Here is a 16,341-nt window from a genome sequence, read left to right on the forward strand (position 1 = left end):
TGGCAGATTTTAGGTGTTTGACCTGGAAGGTCGTCTTTCTTTTGGCAATTGCATCGGCACGTAGGGTGTCGGAATTGGGAGCTCTGTCTTGCTGGGAACCATATCTGCTTTTTCACGAAGACAGAGCAGTATTGAAAACACTCCCTTCCTTTGTTCCAAAAGTAGTGTCGGCTTTCCATTTGAACCAGGAAATTGTAGTTCCGGTCTTTTCATCTACTTCCCATTCTGATCAACAATCTATGGAAAAGTTAGATGTGGTTAGGGCTCTCCGTATTTATGTCAAAAGAACTTCTCAGATTAGACTACCGATTCTCTGTTTGTTCTTTATGATTCTAACAAAAGAGGCTGGCCAGCCTCAAAACAGTCCATTGCGAGATGGATTATTGCAACTTAAGGGTTACTTAAGGGTTTAGCGTCCTGTGCCAGAGAGACTTACGGCCATTCCACCAGATTGGTCATGGGCAGCGCGAAGTTGGGTTTCTGCCGACCAGCTTTGCAGGGCAGCCACGTGGTCTTCTGTCCACACATTTACCAAATTCGATGCAATTTAATCCGTGGATGCAAATTTCTCTTGTAGTGCTCTGCGAGCGCTGTTTTCACAGCGGTCCCACCTTTAGGGGGCTGCTTTAGAACGTCCCCATGGTAAGCAGTGTCCCCCAGACTGGATGAAAGAGAAAAGAGGATTTATGTACTTACGTTAAATCCGTTTCTCTGATTACGTCTGGGGGACACTGCGATCCCTCCCTTCTGCTTTTCCTTTGTATGCTCTTGGTTGATTGACCTTTCTCCTTGGGGCTTTTTAATTAACTGACAGGAAGAGGAAGAGGCAGGGGGGTTGTAGAGGGGAGGGGTCTGTCAGCAGTGCTAAAGTTAACTAGCTAGGTGCCAACTCCCGAGCTCCCCTCCACAAACCCACGGTAAGCAGTGTCCCCCAGACGGAATCAGAGAAACGGATTTAACGTAAGTACATAAATCCTTTTTTTTTCAAACCTGCAGTTTAGTATATATACCCCTAAAAGTCTAAACATTGTGGTATTTTAGAGATTTTAGATTGTGAGTATTGTATGTTGTGTAAATCCTTACACAACATGCATTATTGGGCTCACTCTCTATTTAATGTAATGTCACAGTCCATATTGGAATCTAACCATAATATGCTGGAGGTCATTGTAAGCACACAAACATAAACATCTACATAAAGATTTTACTTTTGCCATAACAATCTAGTTTTGTGAGCCCCTTGTGGCGCTGTCAGCTGTTATAAATATCTGTGTATGAAGGCCTGCTGTGACGAGAATTATACCAGTTGGTAGTGCACGGTGCACATGCTACTTCATCCCCATTTAGGTTTAATTTAATATAGGAAACTGCTCTTAAACAGAAAAATAAGTTGATTATATTGTTTCTAAACATAGTGAGCACAAAAAACCCTTAAGGGACATGATTTTTTGTTATGTATTTGTTCAAAGGGCACCACTACCCGAGGAGAAGTGTTAAGGTTCCCAGTATGAATACAACAGAAATTATTGGTAGTTACTGCAACAGCATGTCTTTATTTTGAGCACTAGTAATATCAAAATACAGTAAATCTTTATACAGGTATCACAGATCCATAGGCACAACAGGTAATGCTGTAAGATGTATTGCAGAACTTAGAAAGGCAGGGGTTAATGCATATTAGTCTGATACTGCAGCTCATGGTAGCAGATAGTAAGCAACCAGAATGTATTTGACAGAATCAGGTCACGATATAAAGGCACACTGGATAAAACAGGAACTAAAAACTTTGTAATGCTAGTATCTGGGTATAACAGATGGAGTGCAGGTACAAGAAGACTGGATTACCAGGTTAGTCACTGGTTTAAGAGATGTAGCTGGAGACGCTGGATATCGGGGACAAAGGATGAAGTGCAGATTCAATTTAACAGATGAGGCAAGAGGAAGGACAGGCAAGCCAAGCTCAGAAGTCAGAAGATCCAGAAACAATACCATGGAATAGACCTGGAGCAAAGTCAAACAAAGCCAAGGTCTATGTCATAAACAAAGGTGCAAAATGCTATAACGGGTCAAGTAAAAAAATCAGCAGAAACACAGGCACAATTTTACAGGAGTACAGAGACCACAATCAACAATCAATTGATGAACAGCAAAAAGTAATGTTTGAGGTGGATAAATAATGCAGTGGAACAGGTGCGGTGTGTGTTAGGGACAGATGTGAGTTCTCTGTACAGTGCTGTGGAATTAGTGGTGCTATATAAATAAATGATGATGATCAGAGTCCTAATCTAAAGCAGCAACACCTCTGGTAGCATAGCGGTACTGCAAGCCAAATACAAATTAGGATCAAAGTCCTAACAAGTTATTACAAAAAATCCTAATTAATGTTTTTCTCTTGCACAGCAGATTTTCTCAATCAGTGCTATATTTTGCTTCATTTACTCAATGGACCTACCACAGACTTGGACAACTGTACCATCTAATGAATGAAAAGCACATTTAGAAATTCAACACTATATTGATTTTGTCCCTTCCTTGGATTCCTGTGTCGCACACACTCCCAAAGATGTCGGTTTAAGGCAGTGTTTCTTAACTCCAGTCCCCACACCTCATGTTTTGAGGATATCTGCCTGTGGAAGCAAGTGGGATAACTACTGACCCGGCCAAATAGATTAACTCATCTGTGCATGAGTAAAGAAATCCTGAAAACATTAGCTGTTGGGGAGGTGTGAGGACTGGAGTTAAGAAACTCTGGTTTAAGTCGTCAGGATATATACATATACATACAGACGGTCAAACTGAGCAATCAAGGGGAAATAGGTGGTCCTTGGATTTAGCACCACAAATAAATGCAGTTTTTCGCATGACTAAAACATCAAAGGCACTTATTTTATTTTCCATTTAAATCCTCAGCCAGTTCCACACCAGAAGACTTGCGTGAGAAGCTTGTGCACAAAATAAAGCTGGTTCTGAGCTCTGGCTCAGATGAAGAATGTGCAATATGTTTGGACTCTCTAAACATGCCAGTTATAACCCGCTGTGCACATGTCTTTTGTAAACCGTGCATTTGTCAGGTTATTCACCGTGAACAAGTAAGTATTTTTTTCCTGTTTACTAAACTGCAAGTTGCTGCAATCTACAATTTGTAACATGGCTTTGCACATTTTTTCCCCAGCCAAATGCCAAGTGCCCTCTGTGTAGAGGTGAATTACGTCTGGAACATTTGCTGGATTGCCCTGAGGAAGAGTCTGACGCTAGTGAAAATCAAAACAAAAATAAAAAGTGGATGTCCAGTTCAAAAGTAAGAATTTCCAAACAAGACAAATTTACACTAAAGTAATAAATTGTTTTGTTAATATACACATTTTAATAATCTCCTTGATTTTCAGATCATTGCTCTAATGCATGCATTAGCAGAACAGAAAAGTAAAGATGCTCATGTTAAAAGTATCATCGTTTCACAGTTCACCTCATTCTTATCGCTGATCGAAACAGCTCTTGGGTAAGAATAGACCAAATAATTCCTCTTAAATGAAACTTATTGAAGTTATTTTGTTTTTAAACATAATAGATTCAAATCTGCTACTTGAGGGTGCAGCTATCTTTTCCCCACATACATTTAACTGAGTGCTGGAAATAGGCGATACTTAATGGCAGGCTGTCCACCTTGGTGGAAAGATTGTTAGAACTGCTGATATGGAGGTGTTATTACCTAACCTGCCACACTTGGTTTGCACAGCTCTGCCTTTCAGAGAGGCACATGTTTGGCCCAGTCCACAATGGTATTGGATATAGAATAGCTTCTAACATGCCACCAGACCTCTCCACATGGTCATCAGATCTCCCAGCATATTCCTTTCATGACCTCTTCCCCCCCCTCCCCACCCCCCCGTTCCTTCTCACTCCTTTTCCCCCACTTATCTTTAATGCTGGAGCCTGAGCACACTAAACTCTCCTTCTCCCATGATTGAATGAGCTGTGACAGCGTAATCTCCCTGCATTGTACAGAGGAGGTCATGTGACGTGGAGGTGAGTTGCTCCTAGACAGTCTTAAGTCAGATTAGAAGCAACTTACTGGGTCCAATACATCCTTCTTCCATCGGCGCCCGTAGCACCATGTGCTATCCTGCACCCAGGCATATTTATAAGGGCAAAAAGCCGCATGCGGCTCGAGAACCGCAGTTTGGCCACCACTGCTTTAAAGATAGGGGACAGCATGTAGAGGGCATCTGGGCCTCCCATGTGCCACTTGTTATGTTTGTTGCCAACACAAGAACTAGCAACTGCTAGTGAAATATTGCTCTCTGATGTCATTAACATAGAGGGACTTTTGTAAATTATTGGTATTTATGATAGTACGTCCATAAGCAATATATTTAGGGGACTCTTGCAACTGGATTTTACAAATGTGCTATCTCCTTTCCATCTCCCAGTGTAATACGAGTAGGAGGTGACTCTTGGTTACTGTCAGGTGTCATTTCTGTGTGCAGTTCAATTGTTGTGCATTTTGTTATCGTTATCTGGGTGGCAGTACTGTAAAGTCATTTGTTTACAGGTTATCTATGTGACTACCTACATTTCTTTACTATCTTCTTTTCCAAAGTTACTGCTCTGTTAGATTCTGTACTTATGTTTCTTGGATACTCTGTCTATTTACTGTAGCGTAGAAGACCCTCACATTTTTTTTCTTCCCCTACTCCATGGCAGCCCTTACAATGGGTTAATACCCTGATCAGCTAGTGTAGACAGGAAGATTTTGCCCCACCTGGTCCCTATGTAAGGCACCTCCTCCGCTTCCTCAGTGTCTTCTTTTCCGATCTCTGCGTGTGTAGGACAGGGTAGTGTAATGCAGTGTAGTGTTTTTTGTTTTCGTTTTTGGCTTTCCACTGTGCTGACTGCTAGTGTGCAGTACCAGCGGGGCAGGTCTGGGGCAAGAGTTTCTCCTCTCTGGGAGTATTTGGTTTCCTGGACTCCCGGCAGGCGTGCATGGTGGCCGGCAGCGCTATTTCTCATCCAACTCACCTGTCAGGATGGAGACAAGTGAGATAATTACTCTGCTAAAAGGCTCACTATGATGATGTCAAGGCAGGCACCTTGTTTGAGCAGCTGAAGTCCATTATATGAGGCTGTGTTTGCTTGGTGATTGTATGCTGCAGGACCTAGCAGCCATGTGGACAAGTGCACTATTTACCAGGAGCCCGCCCCAAAAAAGCTGAAGGACACCCAAATGTAAGCCCTTAGAGTGGGGTTTTTTGTGTACTTTTAGGATAGGTTACTTAGTTCCTTTTTGTTCTATTGTTTGCAGTACCTCTGTGGAGCTTGTGCAGAGAAATGTAAAGTGAAAAATTGTGCGTGTGCATCCTGTGATGGCCAGTTGCCGAAAGATTGTTCTGATCTGGTTTGTGTGTCATGTACCCCTGTAATGATGGAAGAACCTTGTCCTCCTGAACAGTTCTTTTCATGGATGGTCAAAGTGATGCAAGATTTTCAGGCCCAGAACAGGGAGCAAAGATGGACAGGATTCCTATAGCAGAAGATATGGAGGAAATGAGGCCAGGGCCATCCTCCGAATCCCACTCCTGAGGAGAACTGAATGTTTCGGAGTCAGATAGTGAGTCTGAGGTGAATGAGGATCCCAGGATGTTTAGTTTGGATACTTTGAATGTTATACTTAAGCATATTAACAAATCCTTAGGTATTGAGGAGTGAACGGTTCCGATCAAACACACACAAGGTGATTAATGACTTGATCGCTAAGGAATGGCAAGCCTTAGACAAGTCATCCTATCACGGGGAGACTGAATCGCATGTACCATTTTCAGGATGAGGATATGCTGAAATGGTATTCGTTGCCTAAGGTGGATTCAGCCATAGCTGGCTTACCTTCAAGGACCAATTTGCAAGCAAACCTCTATGCACAGTCTGATCGTACAGTGGGGTCTCTATGTTCCAAAATCAACCTCTCAAGATTGGCGAGACAGTCCTTACTCCCAGGCCTGAGAAAACAAGGTGTGACTCTCTTGATACCAGACTGGTGTGTCCTTACCACAGACGCGAATTCAGTAGGTTGGGGTGCTCACACAAGGCACTTTGTGAGACGAAGAGAGATTTCTCCAGGGGAACATCTTGGAGATGAGAGCAGTCTGGCGTGCGGTCCAGTACTTCCAGCCCTATTTACGAACCAAGCATCTACGAGAGTTCTCTGACAACAGGACTGTGGTAGCCTTTATAAACAAGCAAGTTGCTACAGGGGCAAAGTGCGTGAAGTACCTAGGATACTGAAGGTGCATTCAACTAGGGCAGTAGCATCCTCCTGGGCACATAGAACCCATGCATCGGCAACCGATATCTGTAAGGCAGCCGGATGGTCGTCTTTGCACACTTTTTCTAAGCATTATCTTCTTAACGTTTCAGTCTCCAAGGAGACACCGTTTGGGAGAAAGATTCTCCAACAAGCGCTGTAAACAAATTTACGAATTTGTAATTTTTCAAATAAACGGCGATTATAAGTCTCAATTTTCAAGCTTTCTCTTTGCAGCCTTATCGTTATCCCATGGTGACATGCATATTATCCTTTTAAAATGATTGAGCAAAGACTATATATACTGTGAGTTATGTTACGCCTCTTCTCTTGGGAGGATTTAGTTCAGAGGTCAATTTGTTCCTTCTCTGTCTGTATATGATTCTCCTTGGCTTGGTTCTTTGGATCACTTTTTTTTTATTGTGACTGTGTTGGATCAGAACTTGGGCTACCTTGCTTTTGATACTTTGGTGTTGTTTCCACTTCGTTGGACATGGCTACAAGGATTCAAATTTTCTGGTCCCTTTTGCATGAAACTTCAGGATCTCTGTCCTTTTCTTACTGTCTGTTCTTTTAAGTAGGATGGCTCTGTTTAGTTTTACAGGTCTGTTGGACTTGAGGCTACTCATTGTACTAGTGACATGCATTTCTATCTAAGAAACAAGCTCCTTATGTGCTACTGACTGGTTGGAATAGAAGATTACATGGTTTTGCTTTCCATCTCTGTGTGCAAGTAAACGAGACCAACACCTGAATAATTATCCCCAAAAAGCATTTGAGTCATCACTTCCTTACCTAACTTTCTTACTTTGAGACGTTCCCCAGATGACTAATTGAAGAAAACTTACTTTAAATCCATTTCTCCGATCTATGGGACACTGCTACCATGCTGAGCTGGGTATTTAGAAGTTAAGCATCTGAAAATCTAAAACTTCTCCCCTCTCCAGTTCTCAACTTAAAAAGCTCCACAGGATAGGGTAAACAGGAGAACACAACAAATACATTCACACTCCAAACGGACTTCAGAACTGAAACACTGAACCATAATGTTTGGTATGCTAGTGTCCCCCAGATGGAATTGGAGAAGTGGATATAACAAAAGTACAATAAATCCTCTCCTCTTTCTTGCTATCTGGTGGACACTGCTACCATGGAGAAGTTCAAAAGATGCCCCAGATGAGGCTATGCTCAGACAAAGCTGTTTGTAAAAGCTTCAATTCAAAACTAGCTTCTTTGGATGTGAAAGCATGTAAATGTCAAAACCTAGTAAAAGTGTGGACTGAGGACCAAGTTGTTGCCTGATGTAGCCGAGACCCCATACCACAACGCCAAGATGGCAGTCGCTGATCCAGTGGAGTGAGTCAATATTTTTTTTGGATCTGGTTTACAGGAACTGATATAAGCCTGATGACTAGTACCTCTAATCCACCTGGTGATAGTCTGTTTGATGGCTGGCCCTATCCTCTTCTGCACATCATAACCAGAACCGAGTTGATCCTATGAATTCCTGAGGTCTTGAAGTGAATTAGTTAATGCTCTGACCACATCCGGTAAGGTAAGCTGGTCTTGATCACTTGAAGATCCATATTTCTTTAGAGAACGAATAATGATCTCCTGATTTAAGGTAGAAACCAGGCACAACCTTAGGTTGAATTGAAGGAGTAGTGCACAAGACTGCCATATCTCCATGAAGTATCGGAAAAGGAGATCTACAGGATAGTGCTCCCAATTCTGAGACTCTTGTAGCTTAACATGACAAAATTAATTTTGTTTTGCATATCAAAAATCTCAGCTCAATCGTCTCCAAGGGCCCTAAGCTGGAGGGCAGAAAGAACAAAGTATAGTTACCATGGTGCTGTTGGTGGGACATAAAGTTGAATGTGTAAAATTCCCTGAAAGAAAGTTTGCATTTCCAGAATAAGAGCAAACTTATTTTTGAAGGTAAATAGAGGCCGAAACCTGAACTTTAAGGAAACTAACTCAGTCTGCTGTCAGACGTTCCTGAGGAAGTGAAAGAAGAAGAGAAAGCTGGCGAGAACAAAAAGGTTTTCATACTTCCTTTCAAACAATATGTTTTCCACATCCTGTAATAATTCCTAGCTGACACCAGCTTTATTGCCTAGTTAACATCCACTTTGTTGTTCCAGGAGAAGTTGTCATGATCCCACCTTTTCACCAACAGACAAAACACCTCCAGTTGAAGGGACCACTCTCCTGGGAGGATGGAATATCTGTTTAAAAAGTCCACCTCCAATTCTCCACATGGAAATGTAAGCCGCCAAACAATCACTCCTGAAGAATAAAGGGACCAAATGACTTCTTCGATGACCAACTTCTTGGTTTTCTTTTTTGGAAGGCTGGTGGAATAGAACCTTCTTGATGGAGGCCCTTGGAGGTCTAGATTGTGACCCCTCTCTGTTATAGGCCTCAACCACATATCTGAAGAAGAGGTTATACAAATTCAGAACAGAAGAAGACTTTCTGCCCCCACAGACAAACCTAGGTGGGGAAAAAAACATTGTTTCTCTTTCCTGCCATTGGGGGACACTGCGAGACATTGGGGTATAGTAGTGGGTGTAGGAGTCTAGGCACTTATCAACTTCTTTGATCTTCACTCTCCTCCCCTACAGTGCCCCTCCTCTCCTGTGGATACCTCAGATTTGACTAACCAAGCATATGAGGAAAGGGGAACCCCATAGGGCAAAGAGCATAATCATAAAAATTCACACAAACAACTATTTACAGAGCAAGGCAGGGGGGGTGCACAATGTCCCCCAATGGAGTAAGAGAAATTGATTTTACGATGAGTAAAAATCCTCTTTTCTCTTTCCTACCATTGGGGGACATTGTGGACATTCCAAAGCTGCCTCTAAGGGAGGGAATGCTCTGTAACGGCTGCATGCAATACCTTGCGCCCAAAGCTCGCATCAGAGGATGCAAAGCCCTGTAACCTATAGAATATAGAGAATGTATGGACAGATGACCATGTAGCAGCTCTGCATAGCTGCTCCGCCAAAGCCCCATGACGCACCGCCCTAGAAGCCCCAACGGCCCTGGTAGAATGAGCCTTCAACAATACCGGGCCAGGCAGAGATGCTTGAGCATAAGCCAATCTAATAGTGGAAGTGATCCAGCGGACAAGAGACTGTTTGGAAGCTGACCAACCCTGCTTCGGAGCGTCATAAAGAACAAAAAGATCTTTGGTCCTACGAACCGAGGCCGTGCAGTCTACAAAGCACCGAAGAGCATGAACCACATCCAGCAACATTAAATTGGCCCTTTATTTAAATGGAACCTGGGCACAACCTTTGGAACAAAAGAGGGTTTGGTGCGAAGGACTGATCTATCCTCGTGGAAAATGAGGAATGGAGAGGTGCGGCAGAGCACTGCTAATTCAGACACTCTACGAGCTGACGAAATCGCTAAGAAGAATACCGTCTTCCAAGTGAGATGGTGTAAATTCACCGAATCTACAGGTTAAAATGGCGTATGTATTGGCGCTTTGAGCACCAGGTTGAGGTCCCAAGGCTCTACTGGATGAATGAAGGGGGGCTGCACATGAAGGACCCCCTGCAAGAACGTCTGAACATCCCTGACGACCGCCAGCTTCCGCTGAAAATAAATGGAGAGCGCCGAGACCTGAACCTTAAGGGACCCCAGATGGAGCCCTTTATCTAGGCCGGCCTGCAGAAAGGCCAACAGTCTAGGAAGACTAAACCTGGATGTCTGGCCCTCACACTAAAGAATGTATGTATTCCAGTCTCGATAGTATATGGCCGAGGAGGAAAATTTCCTGGCCTTGATCAGAGTACCAATAACCTCTGGTGAAAAACCCCTGGCCTTAAGAATTAAGGTCTCAATAGCCAAGCCGTTAAAGTTAGCCGATTTAAATCGTGGCAGAGAAGAGTACCTTTAATGAGAAGATTTGGTTGCATTGGCAGATGGAAGGGAGGATCCACTGTCAGTTTCAGAATGTCTGAAAACCATGCCCTGCGTGGCCAATGGGGAGCTACCAGAATGGTACCCACTCTCTTTTTAACTTTTTTAGTACCCACGAAAGCATGGGTATCGGCGGAAACGGGTACACTAGCTGGAAGTGCAATGGAACTGTCCTAGCATGCGTGGAAAGTGCTTGAGGGTCTTGAGACTTTGAGCAGTTCAGGGGGACTTGATGGTTTAATCTGGATGCCATGAGATAGATTTCCAGCATTCCACTAGGAGGGTGAAGACCCGCTTATTGAGAGACCATTCACCTGTGTGAACCCTCTGCCTGTGAGGAATTCTCCACGCTTGGAATGTAAAGGGCCTCATACCATGATCTTGGCCGTCGCATTGTCTGACTGAATCTGGACAGGTCTCCCTGCCAGGAACCTCTGAGCTTGCGTCAACATCCTGTACACCGCTCAGAGTTCTAAGACGTTGATCGAGAGTGTGGACTCTTGGGAAGAGCAAAGGCCCTGAAATCTCAGGGATCTTGTTACCCCTCCCCAGCCTAGCAGACTTGCGTCTGTTCTAACGAAGATTCATGGGCTGGTCTGAAGGGTCTGACCCTTGTCCAGATTTTGTCTGGATAACCACCACGCCAGGGAAAGACAAGTGGGTCTTGACAGGCGAATGATCTGCCTGTGTAGATGCTCCTGAGACCCCAACCACTTTTGAAGAATCTCCTGTTGAAGAGGGCGAGAGTGGAATTGTGCAAAGGGCACGGCCTCGAACACTGAAATCATTATTCCCAAAGAGTTTTATGCAGCTAAAGATGGATACCTCCATCCGCACAAGTAAGGTCCTGGTTCTGCGCAAGAGAGCGAGGACCTTGTTTTCCGGTAAATAGACTCTCAGGGTCTCTGTGTCGAACATGAGACCCAAGAAGCGCATGCGCTGAGCCGGAATGAGAGATGATTTGGGTAAATTGAGAATCCACCCATGAGCTTCCAGAAACTGCATAGTGATCTGGATGTGACGCGTTAAGAGCGACGCCGAGTAAGCAGATTCGATAACTGAGAAGAGAAGGGAAAAGAAATAATAATAAAAAAAAAAAATGTTTTCCTTTTGAATAAGGGAATATCCAGGAATAAAGCATCATTCAACATGTCAGGAGCCTGGTAAACTGCCATCACCAGTTTCGCAATGCCCTGACCCCTGAAGGACTCTTCATCGAATCCAGACAGATCCTTCAACTCTGATTCACGTAAAAGTGTGCCCTCTTCCTGAGATGAGATTTCTGAGTCTGAATTATCATCCAAGTAAATCTGGACTACTAGGTGATGCTTGAGCAGTCTGTGACTAGTGGGAGTCTCAAGAAGTCTCTCCAATAAAGAACACATATGAAATAATCTCATAACAGGTCTCTCAAGCGTTTTGGCCACAGAAGTTCAACTTGGATCGTAACAGTGGGATCTATAAAAATCTGGGAGACAATCTCCTGAGATGGACGGTTTGTTCAAGGTGCCATAGATGAAGGGAAAATAGATGGATTATCACTCCCCTCCACAGGATGCGCATTGAGTATTGTTGTTGTGCAATGAATTAGAAGATTGCTCTATACTTTAGACCCATTATGGTCTCTTCGCTGTGTATCACGGCTAGAGACTTTTCATTCACCTAATTCTTTCCTTACAAATTGTAATGTGTGATGGGGGTTGTTCTACCTCACCAACTCTTGGATTGTAACTCAGTATAAATAAATATATTTATAAATAATAATTCATTCAGAATTGTATATATTTCATATATATCCAATTGGGGTGCTACCTAGAAACATGGCAATATTGTATATCGAAGAGAAAGAACAGAAGTTTCTTTAATTAGGTGCACAACAATCCTAGATAATTCCTATTACTGAATATGTATTAACGCCATCCTTTTAAAACATAACTTTTATTGACATATATAGTTAAAAAAGCGAAATATAAAATAACAATGTGCTCATTAAAAGTGATCTAGATAAAATGAGCTGGATGCACTATAATCCAATACCTATATGGTCCTGTTTTATGGACTATATGGTATGAAGGTTTTAGTTAATTGATTTGCAGGTATATGGAGTGGTCAGATTGATAACTGACCTGTAGTTGCAAAAGATGTTAAAACTATTTATTTTATCTGCATGTATCCATATATGCTTTAGTCTATGTATAGTGGTCTCCAGTTGTATGATAACAGATCTTGGATAACTGACTATACAGGCTGGAATAGTAGTAGATCGGCTGTCACCTCTAATGTCTAAAGTGTGGATAATTCACGATATACACACCATCCCGGTGTGATAGCTAATATAGTAATTAGCAAGGTTGCCATCTTTCAGCTGGTTCTGATGATCTAAACTAAATATTCACAGTGGATAGAACTCCCTAACTATAACAAGTTATGGGGTGTGAATTGCTAACTACCTCCTAGTCCCCTCTATCTTTGGGTTTATCGGGGTATGACCTGCATAGTTAACTTCCTTCTATTCAAAGCATTAAGTGCTACCAGCAGTAACGCCGACGCGCGTTTCGCTGTCTTGCTTAGTCCAGGCAATCAAGGTCCGCTGGGTCTCTTTCATGGATACAGCCAGAGAGGCAGATCCTTCAGTCCATCTTGCAGACAACCTGTTTCCATCTCATCAATCATAGATCAATGGTGGCTTTTACAGTGTAGTGCTTGAAGAGTACCTTAACTGTGCAATCTCTGAGATTACATTTCCTTTCCCTTATAACAAAAACCGCAAAAGATCTGTTACTTAATTTGGAAAAAATAAACCAATACATGGTGTACAGCAGCTGAAATCGGACATTTGGCCTGACATTGCAGTGTGTGGTTCTAAAATTATCACAATGTTTGCTATTTACGCAATCCAAAATTGATTGGATCATTATCTGGCATGCTTGTAAATGCGGATGACCACTATCTGCATTTTTGTGCTCTGTCATTTTTCAAACATTTTGCAGTGATTTGATTTGATCTTTACTGCATATTCCTTTACGGTACACCTAAATGATTTATCACAATCAACTATTCAGTTTTCTGCACAAATTTGTGTGATGAATTTGGCTTGTAGCTCATGTAAAGTGATGGTGAGGAACTACAGCTCAGCAATGATTCATAAGTTCAACAAAATGTTACAAATTCTGCCATGTTTAGCCTTTTGACCTCTCTCTTGCTCCCCTTTAGCAGTTATGTAACCTAGTATTTATGCAAAACAACACAGGATTAATGCCAATAATGTTTTCATCCATGCAATGTCTGTTGTCATAGAAACTGTATACTGTCCTAATTTTTCAGAGAGTCTGGCTTCATGTGTACACGCTTGGATGGTTCAATGACACAGAAAAAGCGAACAGAAGCAATTCAGGCTTTCCAGAGCAGTCATATTGGCTCTCCAACCATTATGCTGCTGTCACTGAAAGCTGGTGGTGTTGGCTTGAACCTGACTGCAGCTTCTCGTGTGTTTTTAATGGATCCTGTAAGTATAAAAGACTATTTGTTAAATCAACTAAAGTGCACAATTTTTACTGCAACATATTCACCTCTCGCCTAAATTAATATGTAGACTGAGTTTGAATGAATTCTATACATTTTGTTTATAAATGGAAAGTAGTGAATGTAACAAGCATAATTTATTTCCAATTTTTCTGTATGTATTACTCTAGTTAAAAAAAAAAAGCAAATAAAACAAAGGTGCCACTAACAGTTTAACAAGTCCTTAAAAATCCTTCTAAATATAGAGACATAGTAATATAAAATTTGCTTATTTGCAGGGTTATTCTTCTTTGCCCCAGAGAGCAACAGTCTTATAAACATGAAACGTGACTGGTGGTGGGAAGCAATTGAGACAGTTCGCCTAATGTAGTGATAATGATCCAGATGTAATAATTACGGAAACAATTAGAGAGTAGCGTACCCAACACGTTTTGTCCCATGCTCCTGAAACTTCTTGAGACTATTAACAAACGGATGATTGTTAACGTTTTTAGTATTAAGGTTTGTATATTTTAATGTTTATTAAATCGTTCGGCAATTGGCGCCACAAGCTAACATTACTTATTCAGTGCATTAATGAGCACTTGCATTGAACCTGAAACTGGTGATGTCTAGAATGTCACAGCAAGCCTGTGCTTTTGATGCATTCAGCAGGACATCAGTCAATTTAGTGCTGTTCTGTAGAATGCACCAAAAGCACATATGCGTTTTCACATGATTTTGGAGCTCTGCGCAGTAGTCCTGCAAGTACCCGCATGCATCTATCTTTCTCCCAATGTTAAGTTTGTAAATTGCACCCACTGCCTAGATCAGTTTCACTTCTAAGATAAATTCTCTAGCAAGGCTTACAGGTAGTGGGCACAATAATGGAAATACTTATATAGACTCCTGTAATAGGGTGTTGGGCCACCACGTGTGGCCGGTATCATCGGTATGCACAATAAATTTAAGTCAACTAATTTCTGTAATTGATACAGCATCAAGTGATCCTGGTTCGTGGTGGCAGCAAGTGCTATTTCAGGCGTTGTTCTAGAATATCCCAATGGGATCAGTGTCGTGCTCGTCAAAACTTGGGCAGCAACACCTGCTTTGTGTAAAGCGGCATGGTCAGGAAGGAAAGGCTGCATAATGGGGTAAAGATGATCATTCAGTACCATTAAGTAGTAATTAACATTGACCTTCTCTTCTAAGGGACTGCATCCAAACTTTTCCAGGAATAAGTGCCCCTTTTTGAAAGTAGTACTACAGTTCTTTAGGTTGGCACCACATGTGCACTCTTCTATTTCTCAGAAAGATGGTGAAGAATAATTCATCTGACAATATGCGCTTCCTCTACTGCTCAGTAGTCCTTTGTATTCTTGAACTTGCTCATCTTATTGCCAAATGAGATGAGCAGTTTATGTTCTGCAACATGACTGATATCCTGCCCTGCTTTGTTCTTGTCAGACTGCCTTTGACTCGTTCCTCGTGCCACAAGTTGAAATTTGCATTCAATTGATCTGCAGTTACTTACCTGGTTTGCCTTGCACTACCCATTAATGCTTGGATATCACCATCCTTGAGTGTGTGCTTTTGTCAACTGTTGGCCTTTGCTGATGTTGGTTTTTCCTTCAGAGTTCCTTGCTGACATCACCTTAGATATTGTTGCTTGTGAAACATTAGGAAGTTGAGCTCTCTTGGTCAACCCTTGACAGATTTGTCTAAATCACCCCTCTTTTAAAGTCACAAAGGTCTCTTCTTGCAGGTATGATAGTCCAAATTATAGGCAACCAGGGTGGTCCAGTACTTTGTGATTTTTGGAATGTTGTCAAATTATTGTAAGTGTGTGTGTGGATACTGAGCTTATGTGTAGTTCCTTTGCCCACTCAGCGCTTGCTGCTTCATGTGCTAGCTGATGGTACCTGGTACCTCTACAGCTTCACTCACTTAGGCAATAAAAAGATGTACAGAGCAACTAAAGCCAGTGGGGATACAGCACAAAAAGCCTACTGCTTAACCTATACTCGCCATTTCCACTGGAGTGCTGTTTAGGTCACTAAGCCACAGTATTCATTCCTTTGTTACTTTGGGCTTGGTCCATGCTCCACGTTCAAAGTTCGGAGGCTTCCACAAGCAGAGCAGTAAGCACAATCATTTACCCAACAGGAACCGTAGGTCCTAGTCAAAACTACCCAGGCAAGAGAGAGAGGAAGATACAACAGCATGTTCCCATTATATAAACCGAAACAGGTCTTCATCACTGCCATGAATTTAAATAAGCTCTTGAAATACTGGTGGTTCTATGAATACAGTAGTCAATCTGATAGAGGGGGGTATTGTTTGCTGAGTTTGCCCAGTCAAATTTAGTCCAGATTGGCTAAGGCTCAATGAGCAGTTAATTTCTGCCCTTGATTTCATAGAGGGCAGATCTCTAATTCTGCAAACAATTAGGCTTTTTTCCACAGGGATATTGCATATAACCGTTTATCATAAGGGTGGCATAGATCTGATAAAGGGGCTAATTTAAATTAGGATTTAGATACCACAAAATACTTGCTGCTTCATCATTTCACAGTTTCCCTGTTATCCCGAACTGACGGGGA

The 16,341-nt window shown here is 42.2% G+C and overlaps 1 protein-coding gene across 2 annotated transcripts in view; it reads left to right on the top strand.

Moving 5' to 3' along the window:
- The window catches only part of HLTF (helicase like transcription factor), a 110,659-nt gene that overhangs the window by 84,675 nt on the left and 9,643 nt on the right, over window positions 1–16,341 (top strand). Inside the window, exons 19-23 of one of the 2 annotated variants that reach the window (XR_012689573.1) lie at window positions 2,911–3,089; window positions 3,173–3,298; window positions 3,387–3,499; window positions 13,562–13,742; window positions 14,038–14,260. Coding sequence is in view for 1 of the 2 variants with exons in the window: in XM_075201898.1 (XP_075057999.1) it covers window positions 2,911–3,089; window positions 3,173–3,298; window positions 3,387–3,499; window positions 13,562–13,742 (599 nt within the window). In the remaining variant the exon portion in view is untranslated. The remainder of the gene's footprint in view (window positions 1–2,910; window positions 3,090–3,172; window positions 3,299–3,386; window positions 3,500–13,561; window positions 13,743–14,037; window positions 14,261–16,341) is intronic. The other variant, XM_075201898.1, reaches the window with a different exon arrangement.

This window comes from Mixophyes fleayi, chromosome 3, assembly GCF_038048845.1.
Source record: "Mixophyes fleayi isolate aMixFle1 chromosome 3, aMixFle1.hap1, whole genome shotgun sequence".
NCBI lineage: Eukaryota > Metazoa > Chordata > Amphibia > Anura > Limnodynastidae > Mixophyes > Mixophyes fleayi.